The sequence below is a fragment of the Paroedura picta genome, chromosome 14 (assembly GCF_049243985.1).
Source record: "Paroedura picta isolate Pp20150507F chromosome 14, Ppicta_v3.0, whole genome shotgun sequence".
NCBI classification, from domain to species: Eukaryota; Metazoa; Chordata; class Lepidosauria; order Squamata; family Gekkonidae; genus Paroedura; species Paroedura picta.
The window spans coordinates 1330004-1346214 of record NC_135382.1 but is presented as its reverse complement, the minus strand read 5'-3'; the positions used below and the strand labels follow the sequence as shown (position 1 = coordinate 1346214).

At 46.3% G+C, this 16211-nt stretch overlaps 1 protein-coding gene across 6 annotated transcripts in view; it reads right to left on the bottom strand.

Moving 5' to 3' along the window:
• Window positions 1-16211, bottom strand: part of ANKRD33B (ankyrin repeat domain 33B) — a 47936-nt gene that overhangs the window by 27053 nt on the left and 4672 nt on the right. For 4 of the 6 annotated variants that reach the window (XM_077310946.1, XM_077310947.1, XM_077310949.1 and 1 more), the window contains exon 3: window positions 15187-15809. The exons of 1 other annotated variant lie outside the window; for it this stretch is intronic. In XM_077310946.1, the coding sequence (XP_077167061.1) occupies window positions 15187-15615 (429 nt within the window). In that variant the 5' untranslated portion in view covers window positions 15616-15809. The remainder of the gene's footprint in view (window positions 1-15186; window positions 15810-16211) is intronic. One more of the 6 variants, XM_077310945.1, reaches the window with a different exon arrangement.

The window sequence follows — 16211 nt, the reverse complement described above, 5'->3', positions numbered from 1 at the left end:
TCGGAGGTGGGTTGTTCACCATTGCCTCCACCTTAGTGGCCTGAGAGATGGGGCGGAGTTTAGAAGGGGCCCGAGCTTGATCCCAAGCCCCTTCTTTTGTCCAGCCGCCTCCCACCGCTGTCTCTGCCTCTTCCCCTTATTATTGGGATCCCTGACCCCCTTGGGTCCCCTGCTGGTGTTGTGACTATGATAGTGCCCGAGGTTGGGGGGGCATCCATGTCTGGAGTTTTGCTGGCTCTTCTTGGGTAGCTAACAGTTTACATTCTAGGGAGCCTTATCCCTGGCTTTCTTGCTTCGTTTTTTGAAATTTGGAGTAATTTGGGTTTTTGTGGTGTGGTTGGGTTGGGTGAGCTTTTTCCAGGGGGATGGCCCCAATCATCTTCTGTGACCTCTCAGGGCTCACCAGCCCGGTGTTCTTTTCTTTGGGGAGGGGGAATGTATTTTTGTGTTGTGTGTTAAGTCATATACAGGGAGGGGTGGGGAGGGAGGGATAGGAAAGGGTTATGGCAGTGGTCCCCAACCTTTTTATCACCGGGCACCAGTCAACGCTTGACAATTTTACTGAGGCCTGGGGTGGGTAGTCTTTTGCCGAGGGACGTCACTGCCGCCTGAGCCCCTGCTCCGCTTGCTTTCCTGCCGGTGCCCTGACTTCCCGCCAGCCACTGCCAGCAGCATCTGCGTAGTGCCATGCCGAGGGGGAGCCCCAGCCATGGCGGCCGCTGGAGAGCACCAAAGGTGAGCCGGCGGCAGAGTGGCAGGGCAGCCCCCAAGGCAGCAGCCGGGGAGGAGGACGAGGAGGAGCCGCAGCCCGGTACCGACTGATCTATGGACCAAGACCAGTCCCCGGACGGGGGTTGGGGACAGCTGGGTAATGGTGTTTAGATTAGCCAAGGTTTAGTAAACTGATTTGGAAGTCTGGGCTATTTTTAATCTGATTAGGGATTATTAATTTAGTTAGTTGACTAGGGGCAAAGCCTGTTGTATCCAAGAATACAACGGGCGCTAGAGCCTGGAAGTGGGAAGAGGAAGGGGAGGAGTTGTCCAGTCTGTAAGGGCATGGGGTTGAATGTGTGTGTTGTGTGGGAGGTTGTGGTGGCATGGTGGCAAATGAGGGCATGGGTGTGGAGATATGGGTGTCAAGAACCTGTGGTGTGGAATGTTCGTTGAGTGTGGGAGAGGACTGACCTTTGGGAATTGTGGCATAGTGGTTACAGATGACAGAGCCATGTCCTCAGATATGTGAAGACTGGGGACTCTTCTTAGGGGAAGATTACATGGCAACCAATTCCTCCCAGTTCTGCGTCATTTCCCTTCTTGTGTGAATGAGGCCACATTCACCGAAATGCCCCTCTGCCCTAATACACATGGGGTAGTCACAGTACACAGGTGTCCCCCCGATCCTTCTGTCTCCCATGTTTTCACGGTTGGTAAAATGTTATGTGCCCACATGCTTCTTTCATGGTTGCTCCTTAGAAGAACAGATTTTTGTACCCTATTGCTTACTACCCAAAGGAGTCTCAAAGCAGTTTACAAACACCTTTTCCATTCATCTCTACACAATAGTCAACCTGTGAGGAATTGTGGGGTTGTGAGAGATCTGAGAGAACTGGGAATGGGCCGCAGTGACCCAGCAGGCCTCAGGTGTCTCAAAGCATTTTCCAATTGTCTTCCCTTTCTCTCCCCATAGCAGACTCCACATGAGGGAGATGGGGTAGCGAGCCTCACAGGGAAGTTGGCAACCCTAAGAGGAAGACTCTCTGTGCACAGCAGTCTTGACCTTAGTAAGGTTTTTTATACTGTTTTTTTTATTTGCCAGGCCAAGGTTATTTGCCAGGCCAATATGTGTCTCCAGAGATTTACTTGTTCTCTATTTACAGTTTCAGGCTGTAAATATTTATTTAGATCTTCCTGCACTTTCCAGACTCACAGGACTGATGCTGGTCTGCCTGTCTGCACCCCAGAATACAAACAGTAGCTGATAAGGGCTGGCCATAGCCCATAGCCCAGGAGGGACACACCTGCACCACTCCCTACCAAGTGCAGGCAAAAATGGCTCCTTTGAAGGACTCTGAGGCATTGTATGATTTTGAAGTCCCACCTCCAAACCTCCAGGAATATTTCCAACCCAGGGCTAGCCAACCTACAGGTGTGGCCTGGAAAGCTCCTGGAATTACAGCTCTCCTGCAAAGTATAAAATCAGCTCCCCAGGCAGAAAGGGCTACTTTGGACAGGGTTGTGGTAGAGAAGAAACATTTAAGGCTTCCCACACAGGTTGTTGTTGAATTGAAAGACTTGAGGCCTTGAAACAGGAGACAAAAGAGCCAGTTTCCTCTGCAGAATAACGCTGTGCAGTGGCCTCAAATCTGCAGAGAGTTGCAAAGAAGAAAGACACATGGCTTGGCTGTGTCTAACCCCCGGACAGAGCAGCATTTTAAGTGAGAAGGGGCTTCTCTGTGGCCTCCCTGTCAGCCAACTGTTTGGCAGAAGGGGAAAGTCCCCCCCCCTCAAAAGGAAGGCCCTCAGGCTCCCCTGCGTTGCTCTTGGAAAGGGCTCCTTCCCTCAGTCAGGGGCTGTCAGAGGCTCCTTCGCAGCAGGCCTGAAGGGAGGGAGGAGGAGGGAGCACACTCACTAACCTCCTGCCAGTTCTGTCAGGGTTCTGAGGCAATTTGCAGTTGGACTTGACAGTTAGGGCAGCCTTGGGGCGAAAAGGGCTGGCACAGCCTCTGTTCTCACCCCCCTTGGCAGCCCTACTAACCTCCTCTCCCTGCGGTGGTCAGGAGCAGACTTGCAGCCAGACTGGGCTGGGTGAATGGAATTTTGGCCTGTCCTAGTGAGGGGCCAATAGGAAGGCTCTTTGCGCGCCTCCCCATTGGCTGCTTGGCCCTGGATGGACACTCGGAGGGTCCAATCAGGAGCCACTTCGCGGCTCCTGATTGGGCCCTCTGAGTTTTTAACCTGGACAGGGCCCGCCCTAACTCCTCCCCAGGTAGCCTTACTCTTTTATGTAATACCGCCAGAGCGGTTAAAGATTGAAGGGTTAATAATCTATCCGGATTTGATTGATCAATTCAATTGGTAGTTATTTGATTTGGGGGAGGTTGTATAGAACTTTGTTTTTACAAAGGAATTATGAAAGGCAAAACTGAACATACCCTTATTCATGAGTTTATTTGTATGGTCAGTTTCCTTTAACTCCTTTCTCATTTTATACACATTAATACACATTGAAGGGAGCGTTTTGTGGCACAGAGTGGTAAGCAGCAGAAATGCTGTCTGAAGCAATGTCCATAAGGTTGGGAATTTGATCCCAGCAGCCGGCTCAAGGTCGACTCAGCCTTCCATCCTTCCGAGGTTGGTAAAATGAGTACCCAGGTTGCTTGCTGGGGGGTAAATGGTAATGACTGGGGAAGGCACTGGCAAACCACCCCGTATTGAGTCTGCCATGAAAACGCTAGAGGGCGTCACCCCAAGGGTCAGACATGACTCGGTGGTTGCAGAGAGGATGCCTTTACCTTTACACATAGAAGAAGAAGAAGAGTTAGCTCTTATATGCCGCTTTTCGCTACCCGAAGGAGTCTCAAAACGGCTTACAGTTGCCTTCCCTTTCCTCTCCTCACAACAGGCACCTTGTGAGGGAGGTGAGGATGAGAGAGCCCTGATATTCCTGCTCGGTCAGAACAGCTTTATCAGTGCCGTGGCGAGCCCAAGGTCACCCAGCTGGCTGCATGCGGGGAGTGCAGAATCAAACCTGGCATGCCAGATTAGAAGTCCGCACTCCTAACCACTATACCAAACTGGCTCTCCACTCTTAGCTAGTAACATGCCCTTTCCTTTCACCTTACCTATTTTGACTACAACCACTGCTTATATCCATTGTGAAAAATAAGCCTTACAAAGCCTTTAGAACTGCTCCCTATAGTCTATTTTTAGCAAAGAACACAGTCATTATAGATTACAGCAGATTAAACCAGGAGATTTTGGTGGAGAGCATGCACGTCAAAATCAAGCTTTAGATTTTCTAGGTTGCTCAGAACACATTTTGGTTGTGGAACACAACAACTTATGCAAAAGGGACAGACAAAGATGGGGGAGGAGTAGCACTATGTGTTAAGAACGGATATACTTGTGAGAGTTCAGCTGAGTGTCTTTGGGTACAAATAAAAGAGGGGTCTATGAAACATTATCTGAGCTAGATGGGAGCTGGGGGAATTGCCCTTCTTCCTTTGGTCCAGCATCAGTATGTGCGGGCCGATCCGGGAAATTATTTCTGATAATCAGAGGGACAGAACATTTTTAACACCTTTCACACTTCTACCAATCGCCCTCCAAAATCTAAATAAATAAATAAAAAGTGCTTTAATTTATGGAATAAAGTGTGGACACGTGTTCTAGCTTCTGTATCCTATCCTCTAGTACTGCTACTAACTTGAACTTGGGTATGAAATTGGGGTCACTGTGGGTGGGCAGGTAGTTCTGAGTTCCTGCATGGTGTAGGGGGGTTGGACTAGATGACCCTGGAGGTCCCTTCCAACTCTATGATTCAAAGGTTACCCTGAGGTAAAAATACAAATGTGCCACAGAGCCTCAGGTCCATCCCCAGGTATGTCACTTTGATCCACTGCAGGAAGAACCAGACCCCTTCTGCAAACTCTGGAACTCTTACACAAGCCAAGACCTCTTCAGCAAGAGCCTTTTATACCACAAAGGCGCATCCAACATTCCCAGGCAAAACTGCTACCTAATGCAAATCAGCTAATGTGATTAGCTGTAGTCCCCCCCCAGGCAAGGAACAGAAAAAAACAAACAACCCAATACTCAAGCAGCCCCCACTCTCCTGCAACCTACACACCCTCATACACTGTACAAAAGAAAGTGGGGGGGCAGGGAAGATGGCGGGTAATAATTTTGTTTTACAGCAAGCTCCCGAACCGATTGCAGCTGTGATTGGTAGAAGAGGGGCGGTGCACTTTCCCCCCTCCGTCTTTCATCTGGAATCCTCTCTGGAATCCTGTAAACGGACCCATGGAGGGACGTCCAGTCCTCTAAATCAGAAGTCTCGTCTGTTTGCGGTCTTGGCACCTCCTCTGCCATTATTCCCCTTTTGTTATGTTTCATCTTTGTTGTTCTTCTTCTTTTCTACATTTATGAACCTCTTAGTGCAGTGGTCTCCCACCTGCGGGCCGCAAAGGCCATGGCGCCGGGCCACGGTTCCCTCTCCCCGCCCCCCCCCACAGTAAAAAACTTCCCAGGCCGCAAGCTTGGGGACCACTGTCTTAGTGGATTAAATACTTTGAGGTTGCGGATCAACACCTTTATAATTATTCCTGGTTTAGCTTCATCGGAACTGCATTTCTAATAGATGATCAGGAGCTAGACCAATTTTAAGAAGTTTGTTAATTATTTCTGAACACCAGGTGGGTTGTGGGTTAACTGACAAGAAAGAAGGAATAAGGCCTAAAGGTTGAAGATGAATTTTAAGACAATAATTAATTATTGTTATCCATACCCTGGTCTCTATTTTTATCAACCCTGCCTCCTGCCAGAGAACTACATTGTCTGTACACCTTGGAACATTAAAGAGGGCTCTTAGGAAACCTGCTTGAATTTCCTCTAAGGGAGCAAAATTGGAGTAAGGGCCTAATTGGCCACCATATGTAAGTTGAGCCAGTGATTTGGCTGAAAACAGTTTGATTGCAGCAGGAATGAAGCCACCACCCTTAGTTCGATAGAATCTTAAGATAGCCGCTGCACTCTTTTGAGCAGCGTCAGCTACTGAGTGAATAGCTTCATTATGCTAAAGCCTTTGATTGTGTGAAGCGCAACAAATTGTGGCAAGTTCTTAAAGAGATGGGAATACCAGAGCATCTTATCTGTATCTTGAGAAACCTATATGCAGGTCAAGAAGCAACATGGGCATGGAATCACTGATTGGTGCAAAATTGAGAATGGAGTTTGGCAAGGCTGTATACTGTCGCCTTCCCTATTTAACTTGTTCACGGAGCACATCATGAGAAAGGCAGGGTTAGATGAGTCACAAATTGGGATCAAGATTGCAGGGAGAAATATCCACAACCTCAGATATGCAGATGATACCGCTCTAATGGCAGAAAGTGAAGAGGAACTAAATTCCATGCAACTACGGCGGCACGGTTGGTGTGGGCGAAGCACTGGAAGGCGACTGAGACTCCAACTATTTCTACATGGCTTGATAAATTAGCGGACTTAGCAAAAATGGCAAGACTCACCAACATGGTTAAGAAGAGATCTCCGGAAGAATATGATGAACAGTGGAGTGATTATTTGGACTTTCTTAAGAAAGACAGCAGTAACTGTTAGAGTAGGACCAATATGTAATGGGAACTAACTATATATCTCTTAAGATAATATCAGACTACATCAAGTATGATATACGTGTATTGATGACACCTATCAGCTGGTCACATTTTTTTTTGTCTTTTGCTTTTCTGTTTTTGTTCTTTGCTTTTCTGTAAATGCTTTTTATAAGAACAAATAACAATAAAAACTGAATTAAAAAAAAAAAAAGAGGAACTAAAGAGCCTGTTGATGCGGGTGAAGGAGGAGAGTGCAAAAGCTGGCTTGAAACTCAGCATCAAGAAAACTAAGATCATGGCATCCAGCCCTCTCAATTCCTGGCAAATAGATGGGGAAGAAATGGAGGTAATGACAGATTTTATTTTCCTGGGCTCCAAGATCACTGCAGATCAGGACTGCAGCAAAGAAATTAAAAGACGCTTGCTCTTGGGGAGGAAAGCTACGATAAATCTAGACAGCATCCTAAAAAGCAGAGACATCACCCTGCCAACAAAAGTGCGTCTAGTCAAGGCTATGGTCTTCCCAGTTGCAATGTATGGCTGTGAAAGTTGGACCATAAGGAAGGCCGAGCGTCAAAGAATTGAGGCTTTTGAACTCTGGTGCTGGAGAAGACTCTTGCGAGTCCCTTGGACTGCAAAGCGAACAAACCGGTCAGTCCTAGAGGAGATCAGCCCTAACTGCTCTTTAGAAGATCAGATCCTGAAGATGAAACTCAAATATTTTGGCCACCTCATGAGAAGGAAGGACTCCCTGGAGAAGAGCCTAATGCTGGGAGCGGTTGAGGGCAAAAGAAGAAGGGGACGACAGAGAATGAGGTGGCTGGATGGAGTCACTGAAGCAGTAGGTGCAAACTTAAATGGACTCCGGGGAGTGGTAGAGGACAGGGAGGCCTGGAGGATCATTGCCCATGGGGTCGCAATGGGTTGCACACGACTTCACAACTAACAACAACAACAATCCATCACAGAATTCTACTGGTGCTGCTCTCTGAGTACCCTCTCCGGACTTGCACTAGGACTACTTTATCTAAAAAACGTAGCCTGGGTCTCCAGCAAGTAGACAATGGAAGCCAGCACGGTTCAGCTTGGTACACTGCGGTTCCTGCTGACCACCACCATATGTCACCTAGAGCTCCACTCTTCAGGGATGCCTCCCACCATTGCCAGAGGCCCATCGCAGGCCTTGGGAGAAAGGGGGCGCTCTCTTCCCTCTCCACAAAGCCAATCAGAGAGGGGATTCCTCCACCTCTTCTGTCCTCTGTCTGCCGGACTCTGTCGTGACTTGCCTCATGCCACCTTGCTCCCACCATCCACTCCTGGCCTTGGGGGTCTCCAGCTTCTCTACCGATTGTCTTGGACGGGTGGCCTCAGTAAGAAGCCTGCCCTCCCAAATCACAGGTGTTTTCGGGGGAAGGGGACTGATGTTTCCTCCACATCAGAAAACTGGAGATCTGGAAGATGTAGCTCCAGCTATGTGGTAGATTTACTCTCTTCTTGTCTCTTCACTGGGGAAAGCTTTCTTATGGCAAGGTCATACAGTCCTCTACCCGTGTAAAGGCTTAGCCTGGAGTAGCATAAAAGGCTAACAGAATAATATCTGTGAATCTTTCTAAAAATAATCATGTGACCCAACACAACACAGTACTCACATACAATTGTCTTCCAGGATGGGTAGGCTGCAAATGTAAGTATAAATGAATGAACAATACTGGAATGAAAAAAAATCGCAATATTGGTGTATAAGCCACTTTTCAAAGTGTGTTGAAATCATCCAACAGATCTGCAATACACAATTTTAAAATTAGTAGTACTGTTCACTGAGCACTCACATTCATAGAATCATAGAGTCGGAAGGATCCTCCTGGGTCATCTAGTCCAACCCCCTGCACTGTGCAGGACACTCACAACCCTCTCGCTCATCCACTGTAACCTGCTACTCACTTGAACATTCACAGAATCAGCCTCTCTGTCAGAGTATTATTGTGGGGGTCTGCTATAGACCACCAAGCCAGTCAGAGGACTTGAATGAGATACTGCTAGACCAAATTACACAATTTTCAAAGAGGGGGGAAACAGTGATCATGGGTGACTTCAATTACCCAGATATCTGTTGGAAGACCAACTCTGCTAAAAATGCCAACTCCGTTAAATTCTTAACTTGTCTTGCCAACAGCTTCATTTCCCCAAATGTACAGAGGGGAACCAGGGGTCTGCTATTTTAGACTTTATTCTCATCAATAGGGAAGAACTGGTAGATGAGGTGGAAGTAGTGGGCACACGTGGTAGCAGTGACCATGTGCTTTAGGAATTTTCAGTTGTGGGAAAGAGAAAACCTTTACGTAATCGTACGTATAGACTGGACTTCAGGAAAGCTGATTTTCACAGACTTAAAGGTATGTTGCGTAGAGTCCCATGGTCAGAATGACGTTAAAAGATTGGAATCCAAGAGGCCTGGGAGTCAATCACAGACAATTCCCTTGAGAGGAAAAGATGGAAGGAGCCTAAAAGGTAAAGGTATCCCCTGTGCAAGCACCGGGTCATGTCTGACCCTTGGGGTGATGCCCTCTAGCGTTTCCATGGCAGACTCAATATGGGGTGGTTTGCCAGTACCTTCCCCAGTCATTACCGTTTACCCCCCAGCAAGCTGGGTACTCATTTTACCGACCTCGGAAGGATGGAAGGCTGAGACGACCTTCAGCCGTCTGCTGGGATTGAACTCCCAACCTCATGGGCAGAGCTTTCAGACTGCATGTCTGCTGCCTTACCACTCTGCGCCACGGGGCTCTTGGAAGTAGCCTAAGGAAGCTAAATTGGCTCCATAAGCAGTTGTCAAAAGATTTGAGGAATAAAAAAAAGAGTAATTTAGGAAATGGAAGGAAGGCCTTATTACCAAGGATGAGTATAAACAAATAACCAATAATTGTAGGGGGAGTGTTAGAAAAGCTAAATCTCAATATGAGAGGCTAGCAAGAAATGCTAAACGTAACAAAAAAGGCTTCTTTAGCTATATTTCGAGCAAAAAAAAGAATAGGGACATCGTAGGACCACTGCGAGGACAAGAAAGTGAAATTATAACAGATGATGAAGAGAGGGCTGAACTGCTTAACTTCTATTTCTCCTCGGTTTTCTCTTGTGAGGGAAATAGTGATCAATGTGGCAAAAAGGTAACACAACACAGGGGACGGGAATGGTGGCCTAGGATCACAGTTGGAGCAGTCCACAAACACCTAGTTTCTTTAAATGAAACCAAGTCTTTTGGGCCAGATGAACTGCATCCAAGAGAACTAAAAAAAATTGCAGATGTCATCTCTGAACATCTGTCCATTATTTTTGACATTTCTTGGAGAACAGGTGAGGTGCCAGACGACTGGAGGCGGGCAAATGTTGTCCCCATCTTCAAGAAAGGGAAAAAGGAGGATCCGGATAACTACTGACCTGTCAGCATGATATCTGAAGCTGGCAAAATTTTGGAACAAAACATCAATCACTCGGTCCTTGAGCAGTTGGAATGGAGAGCTGTGATTTCTAAGACTCAGCACGGGTTTCGCAAGAACAAGTCATGTCAGACCAACCTTATCTCTTTTTTCGAGAAAGTGACTACCTTGCTGGATCAGGGGAATGCCGTGGACATAGTTTATCTGGATTTCAGTAAAGCTTTTGATAAGGTTCCACATGATATTCTTGTTCACAAGTTGGTAAAATGAGGTATGGATCCTAATTCTGTCAGGTGGATAAATAACTGGTTGACAAATCGTACCCACAGGGAACTTGTTAATGGTTCAGCATCTTCTTGGGAAAGTCTGAAAAGTGGAGTACCTCAAAGATCTGTCCTGGGGCCTGTGTTGTTCAGCTTAGTCTGTTTAGGCTAGAGAGGAGACAGACTGAGTGGGGATCTGATAACCATCTTCAAGTATTTAAAAGAGTGCCATATGGAGGATGGAGCAGAATTGTTCTCTCTTGCCCCGGAGGGACAGACCAGAACGAATGGAATGAAATTAATTCAAAAGAAATTCCATCTAAACATCCGGAAGAAGTTCCTGACAGTTAGAGCGGTTTCTCAGTGGAACAGGCTTCCTCGGGAGGTGGTGGGTTCTCCATCTTTGGAAATTCTTAAACAGAGGCTGGATAGCCATCTGACGGAGAGGCTGATTCTGTGAAGGCAAAGGGGTGGCAGGTTACAGTAGATGAGCGATTGGGATGTGAGTGTCCTGCACAGTACAGAGGGTTGGACTAGATGACCCATGAGGTCCCTTCCAACTCTATTATTCTATGATTCTAAGATGTTATCAACTCCCCTCTCACTTGTCTCCTCTCCAGACTAAACAGACTAAGCTTCCCCAACCTTTCTTCATATGTCTTGGTCTCCAAACCCCTCACCATCTTTGTTGCCCTCCTCTGGACACGCTCCAGTTTGTCTACATCCCTCTTCAACTGGGGTGCCCAAAACTGAACACAGGACTCCAAGTGAGGCCGAAGCAGAGCAGAGTAAAGCGGTACCCTCACCTCCTGTGATCTGGACACGATACTGTTTGATACAGCCCAAAATCCCATTTGCCTTTTTAGCCACCGAGTCACATTGTTGATTCATGTTCAATGTATGGTCTACTAAGACTTCTAGATCCTTTCTGCACTTACTACTGCCAAGACAGGTCTCCCCTATCCTATATTGATTTATTTGGCTTTTCCTACCTAAAAGCAAAACTTTACATTTGTCCCTTTTGAATTTCATTTTATTCAGTTTAGCCCACTTCTCGAGCCTATCAAGATCATCCTATATTCTGATTCTGTCTTCTGTTGTCTTTGCTACCCCTTCCAGTTTGGTATCATCTGCACATTTAATAAGGACCCCCCTCTATTCCTTTAAATATGTTGAACAACACAGGCCGCAGGACAGATCCCTGGGGCACTCCACTTGTCACTCTTCTCCAAGAGGATGCTGAACCATTTACAAGTACCCTTTGGGTACGATCTGTTAACCAGTTACTGATTCACTGGACAGAATTAGGATCCATACCACATTTTACCAGCGTGTCAATAAGAATATCACGTGGAACCTTATCAAACGTTTTACTGAAATCCAGATAAACTATGTCTACAGCATTCCCCAATCCAGCAAAGTAGTCACTTTCTCAAAAAAAGAGATAAGGTTGGTCTGATATGACTTGTTCTTGTGAAACTCGTGCTTAGAAATCAGAGATAATAAAATATTGAGCAGCAAAAGATTATTCACATTTTTTAAAATCCTCCTTTTTCCTCTTTGGTAATTACCCATTCATACACAGACAAATAAGAAAGCAGAAAGACAATGTTTCCCAACGTTATAACTGTTTTAATTTACTGTATCAAACTTGTCCCAAGGTTTTTCCAATAATGCCCGAGACACAAAGAAGTATTCACTTTATGGTTGGAGTGAGGTGACGGAGTAAACTTAGTAAATTCTGTGTGCTAGAATTCTGTTGAATCTGGGTCTACAATAGAAATGTGCAGCCACACAGATAATATGGTACAAAACATATGAAAATAGTAATAAAATGACGAAGAAGGTGATTCCCAGTGGTCACATGTTAATTTTGAATGTAATTAAATTATTCTTAAGATTAGCCATCCACATTCCGGGAGCCAATCTCCAGAGGTTGGAGGAAATTCACCCACCATCCCACAGTTGCAATAAGCAGTTCCCTGGGTGTGCAAGGAAGGGCCACAGGAGACAAATACATCCCTGCCTGCCCACCCACTCCCCATCTGCCTAAGTTCATAAAATCAGCATTTCTGTCAGATGACTATCTAGCCTCTGCTTAAAAACTTCCAAAGGAGGAGAATCCACCACCTCCTGAGGAAGCCTGTTCCACTGAGGAAAGTCTTCTAGATGTTTAGCCAAAAATCCTTTTGAACTAATTTCAAACCATTGGTTCTGTTCCGTCCCCCTGGGGCTACAGGAAACAACTCTGCTCCATCTTCTATATGACAGCCCTTCAAGTATTTGAAGACGATTACCAAATACAAGTCATTAGAATTAATTCATTGTGATGTCCTTGGATCAGTACATGTAGCATCAAATGCTGGAAATAGATGTCTTTTAAGGTTTTTGGATGATTTCTCAAGATTGTTTGCTCAGATAAAAAAGTTCACAAATTCTCCAAGAGATTATAGTTTCTAAAACGTTTGGAAGAGAGCCTCAAATGCTACAATTAGTTAATGGCGATAAGTTTATATCACATCATATAAACCTTCACTTCCAAGGAAGCAAAGTCTGTAGAGAAGGGACTTGGAAAAGACAGACCAGCTCTTGGACCTTGAAGCAGTGTGCGGTGATGAAGCATCCAAAGAACTTGGGAAGGCAGATTCTTAAGCAATAATGCCAGACATTCAGAGCATGGACAAAAATGAGAAGACTGCAGATCAAAATCCAGGACCATGCCTCTGATGCTCATCATGACCAAACAAAGTACATGTCCTACCTCACAAGGTTGCTTTCTACCTGGAAGGAAGTACAACAAGTGTCAGCAATTGCAGCCAGTAGGTGGAAGAAGGCAGCACAAGAGGAGACTGCAAAAATAACATGTAGATCTTGATGAAGCTGCCACCAGGAAAGAATTTTAATGGATGCAAAAGTGGGTATTTAAGGGCCAACAAGATGCAGATGGAGATGTGGAATGCTGCAGAGCTACATTAATCACTAAAGGTTTTTCACACAAGTATGTTCAGGACTTTGATGAAACATAGTACAATCAGATTACTTTTGAGCACCGCAGTGTCCAGAAAGATGCAGGTCAAACATCTAGTGTAAAGACAACATTTCTTCATGGGGAGATCCAGGAACAGCCAGGACAATTTATAGGCCCCAAACAACCAAATATAGTCTGCCAACTGCAGAATGGGCAATATGGACTAAAACAAACAGTACATGCCTGGAACGAAAAATTACATACAACGTTCATTGTGCAAAGCTTCAAAAATCCAAATAAATAAACAAACAAATAAATAAAATAAGTAAGAAGTGAATGCATGTCTATACACTAAACACAAAAGTGGACATTGTACTTTTATCTGCATGTATGCTGATATATTATGCCCTGAATGTAGACTAGAGCAGTGGTCCCCAACCTTTTTATCATCGGGGACCGGTCAACACTTGACAATTTTACTGAGGCCCGGGGGGGGGGTAGTCTTTTGCCGAGGGACGTCACCACCGCTACACCACCTGCTCTGCTTGTTTTCCCACCGGTGCCCCTGACTTCCCGGTGCCCGCTGGGCAGTGCTGCTAGCAGCAGCTGTGCAGTGCCACGCCAAGGGGGAACCCCAGCCATGGGAGCCACCGGAGAGCACCAAAGGTGAGCCGGCAGCAGAGTGGCAGAGCAGCCCCCAAGGCAGCAGCCAGGGAGGAGGACGAGGAGGAGCCGCAGCCCGGTACCGACTGATCCACAGACCAGTACCAGTCCCCGGACTGGGGGTTGGGGACCACTGGACTAGAGTGCCTAAACAGAGAAGCAGAAATTAAGGAGCTAGCTGTTTCGTACCGCCTGAGCATATAAGCTGAAAGGGAGGAGGATGGTCCACGAGACAGAAAATAATTGAACTCTTACAGATGTTACTTCTAGAAAATGCCAACATGGTGGTAACACCTCGGGAGACTGACTTTCTTAAGAACCCCCAAACAAGTGAGCCTTTAAGACAATCAGCACAGAAACACCATAGAGAAACGTCTATACCCAGGCAGAATTAGTAGATTCAATGTTGCAACCAGTGTTAGGATCCTTAGTAGAAAGGTAAGTGTGCCTAGAAAGAAAGAAAGAGTGGGTTGCAGTAAAGAGGGTGGCTAGATCTCTGAAAGGAACTTTAGATTTGAAACTAGAATTGCCATCCTCCAGCATTCTGCAGGGGGCTGATCTATCCTTGAGGTCCCTTCCAACTCTGTTCTATGATTCTAAGCCAAAATTAGTAGGTTACGTGGATGAAGAGTGGGGTGGAGACTACATACTTGATCTTAGCTGAAAGCAGTGAACTTAAGACTATACATCCGCAAGGAGGCACTCGTTCTTATATAGAGGTGGAATAGTCTTCTGGGCCCACAGAAAGCAAACTACAGAAAGTTTTTATTCCATGGAGTCTGAAGACTGAAGCATGCAGAGAACTCCTGTGGTTAGACCAGGTACTAAAGGAGTCTGGAGGTCCAGTTGAAGAAGACAACCAAAGCTGCATTAAGATTTTCTCAGCCAGAAAAATAATGGCTACAAGCATTAAGCACATTAGGATGATGTTTCACTTGGCGCACAACCTAACAGAGAAGAGCACAATAGAACTGGAGTCGAGTTCAACAGTAGAGATGGTGAGTGGTGTCCTGACCAAACCTCTATCAGGGGATGCAAAATACTGCAAGATAAGCTGAAACTTGAGATCTTGCATCCAATATTAAGGAGGGGCCTTAGATATGAGAAGTCTGCATGCAAAGAGAACTCTCCCTCTCGGGCTGACTTGGCAATTAGCCCCACCCTCTCATGGGTTAGATGCGGAGGCTCTTTGGTCATTGCCTGCTTTCGGTTTTCATCTTATGTGAGGCCTCTTTTCTCTTGGTTACCTGGGCTTGCAACTGCAGTAAGTTAACCTCTGTTTACAATATCTACATGACTAATTCATGTAAATGTGCTTCTATTTTTGTAAGTAAAATTTCTTTCACTTGTTACCATTGGAGTCAGATCCTATTTGTAGTTTGTTTGAAATGGAATTTCTCCCTTAACCAGGGAAAGACGGAAGATTGGGGATGCTGAATAAAGCTTTTGTGCTTCCAACGTAAATGGTTTTGTTGTTTGTTTGACAATAATTTAACAACAGCTGTCCCCCCCACCCCACCTCTCACCCGCTTGTTGCAGTCGGTTTCTTGCACCTCGTCCTCCTCAGGCCCTTGGTGGATCAACGCCCTCAAGATGACTGCATTGTTCGAGCAGCAGGCCCGGAAGAGGCTGAGCGGCTCCAGGCTGTCTGTCTCCGACTCCCCCAAAGACCAGTCATCGTCATCATCATCGCCCAGCAGTGGTGGGTAGAATGAATCATCAGAAGCAACACTGCGTGTGTCAGGCAGCTCCAAGAAGTCCTCCAGGTCCTCGTAGTCCTCCTCCTTCTCTTCTGCTCCACTGCCCTCTGTTTGACTGGCTGAGCTGCCATCGCCACAGTCCTCCTCGGCCCCTCCAGACCCAGCAAGCCTCAGCCCTTGACCTGTGGGTGGCTTCCCTGTCGGGGTGCTGTGGCACTCCCCAAGCCCTGGGTCATCCCCAGACAGGACCCCCATGGCTGGTGGCCCCCTCAGGGGTAGGCAAGGAGCTCTACCTGTGGCTGCATCCCATTTCTCCACCTGGAACAGTGCATGTTTTTCTTTTGCTTTGCCTTTTTCCTCAGGGATCCAAAGAGAGCCTTGAGGGAGAGGAGACCGTCCCAAGCAAAGGGGGCAGATGGCGCCACGTGCAAAGCAAATCTGGTGCAAATCTGCATGACAAAAGAGCGGGGAGGCAGAGTGAGTGACAATGCAGACCCTCCCTGAGACACCCGCGCCTTTATGGATTAGGAAAAGTATACAAGGAAACAGGCATAACATCCAAGCAAAATCTCCTCCAGCAGCTGGCTTGGCTCCTGAATTCGAAATGGAGTTCATTGACAAGTGATCACAAGGAAGCCCATGCAAGGGCCGTGCAGATTATCCTAAACTCCCCTCTCCCTTGAATGAGAAATAATGCTCACCTACAAAAAGTTCACAACAAAACACATTCACATCTTCTTCAAAGTATTACAGGACGTAGCAGCTGGATTTACTCCTGAATTAGCAACTATTCTTTAAAATAAGTTTACAACAAAATGCGCACATCTAAATTATCCTAAAACGTAGCTGGG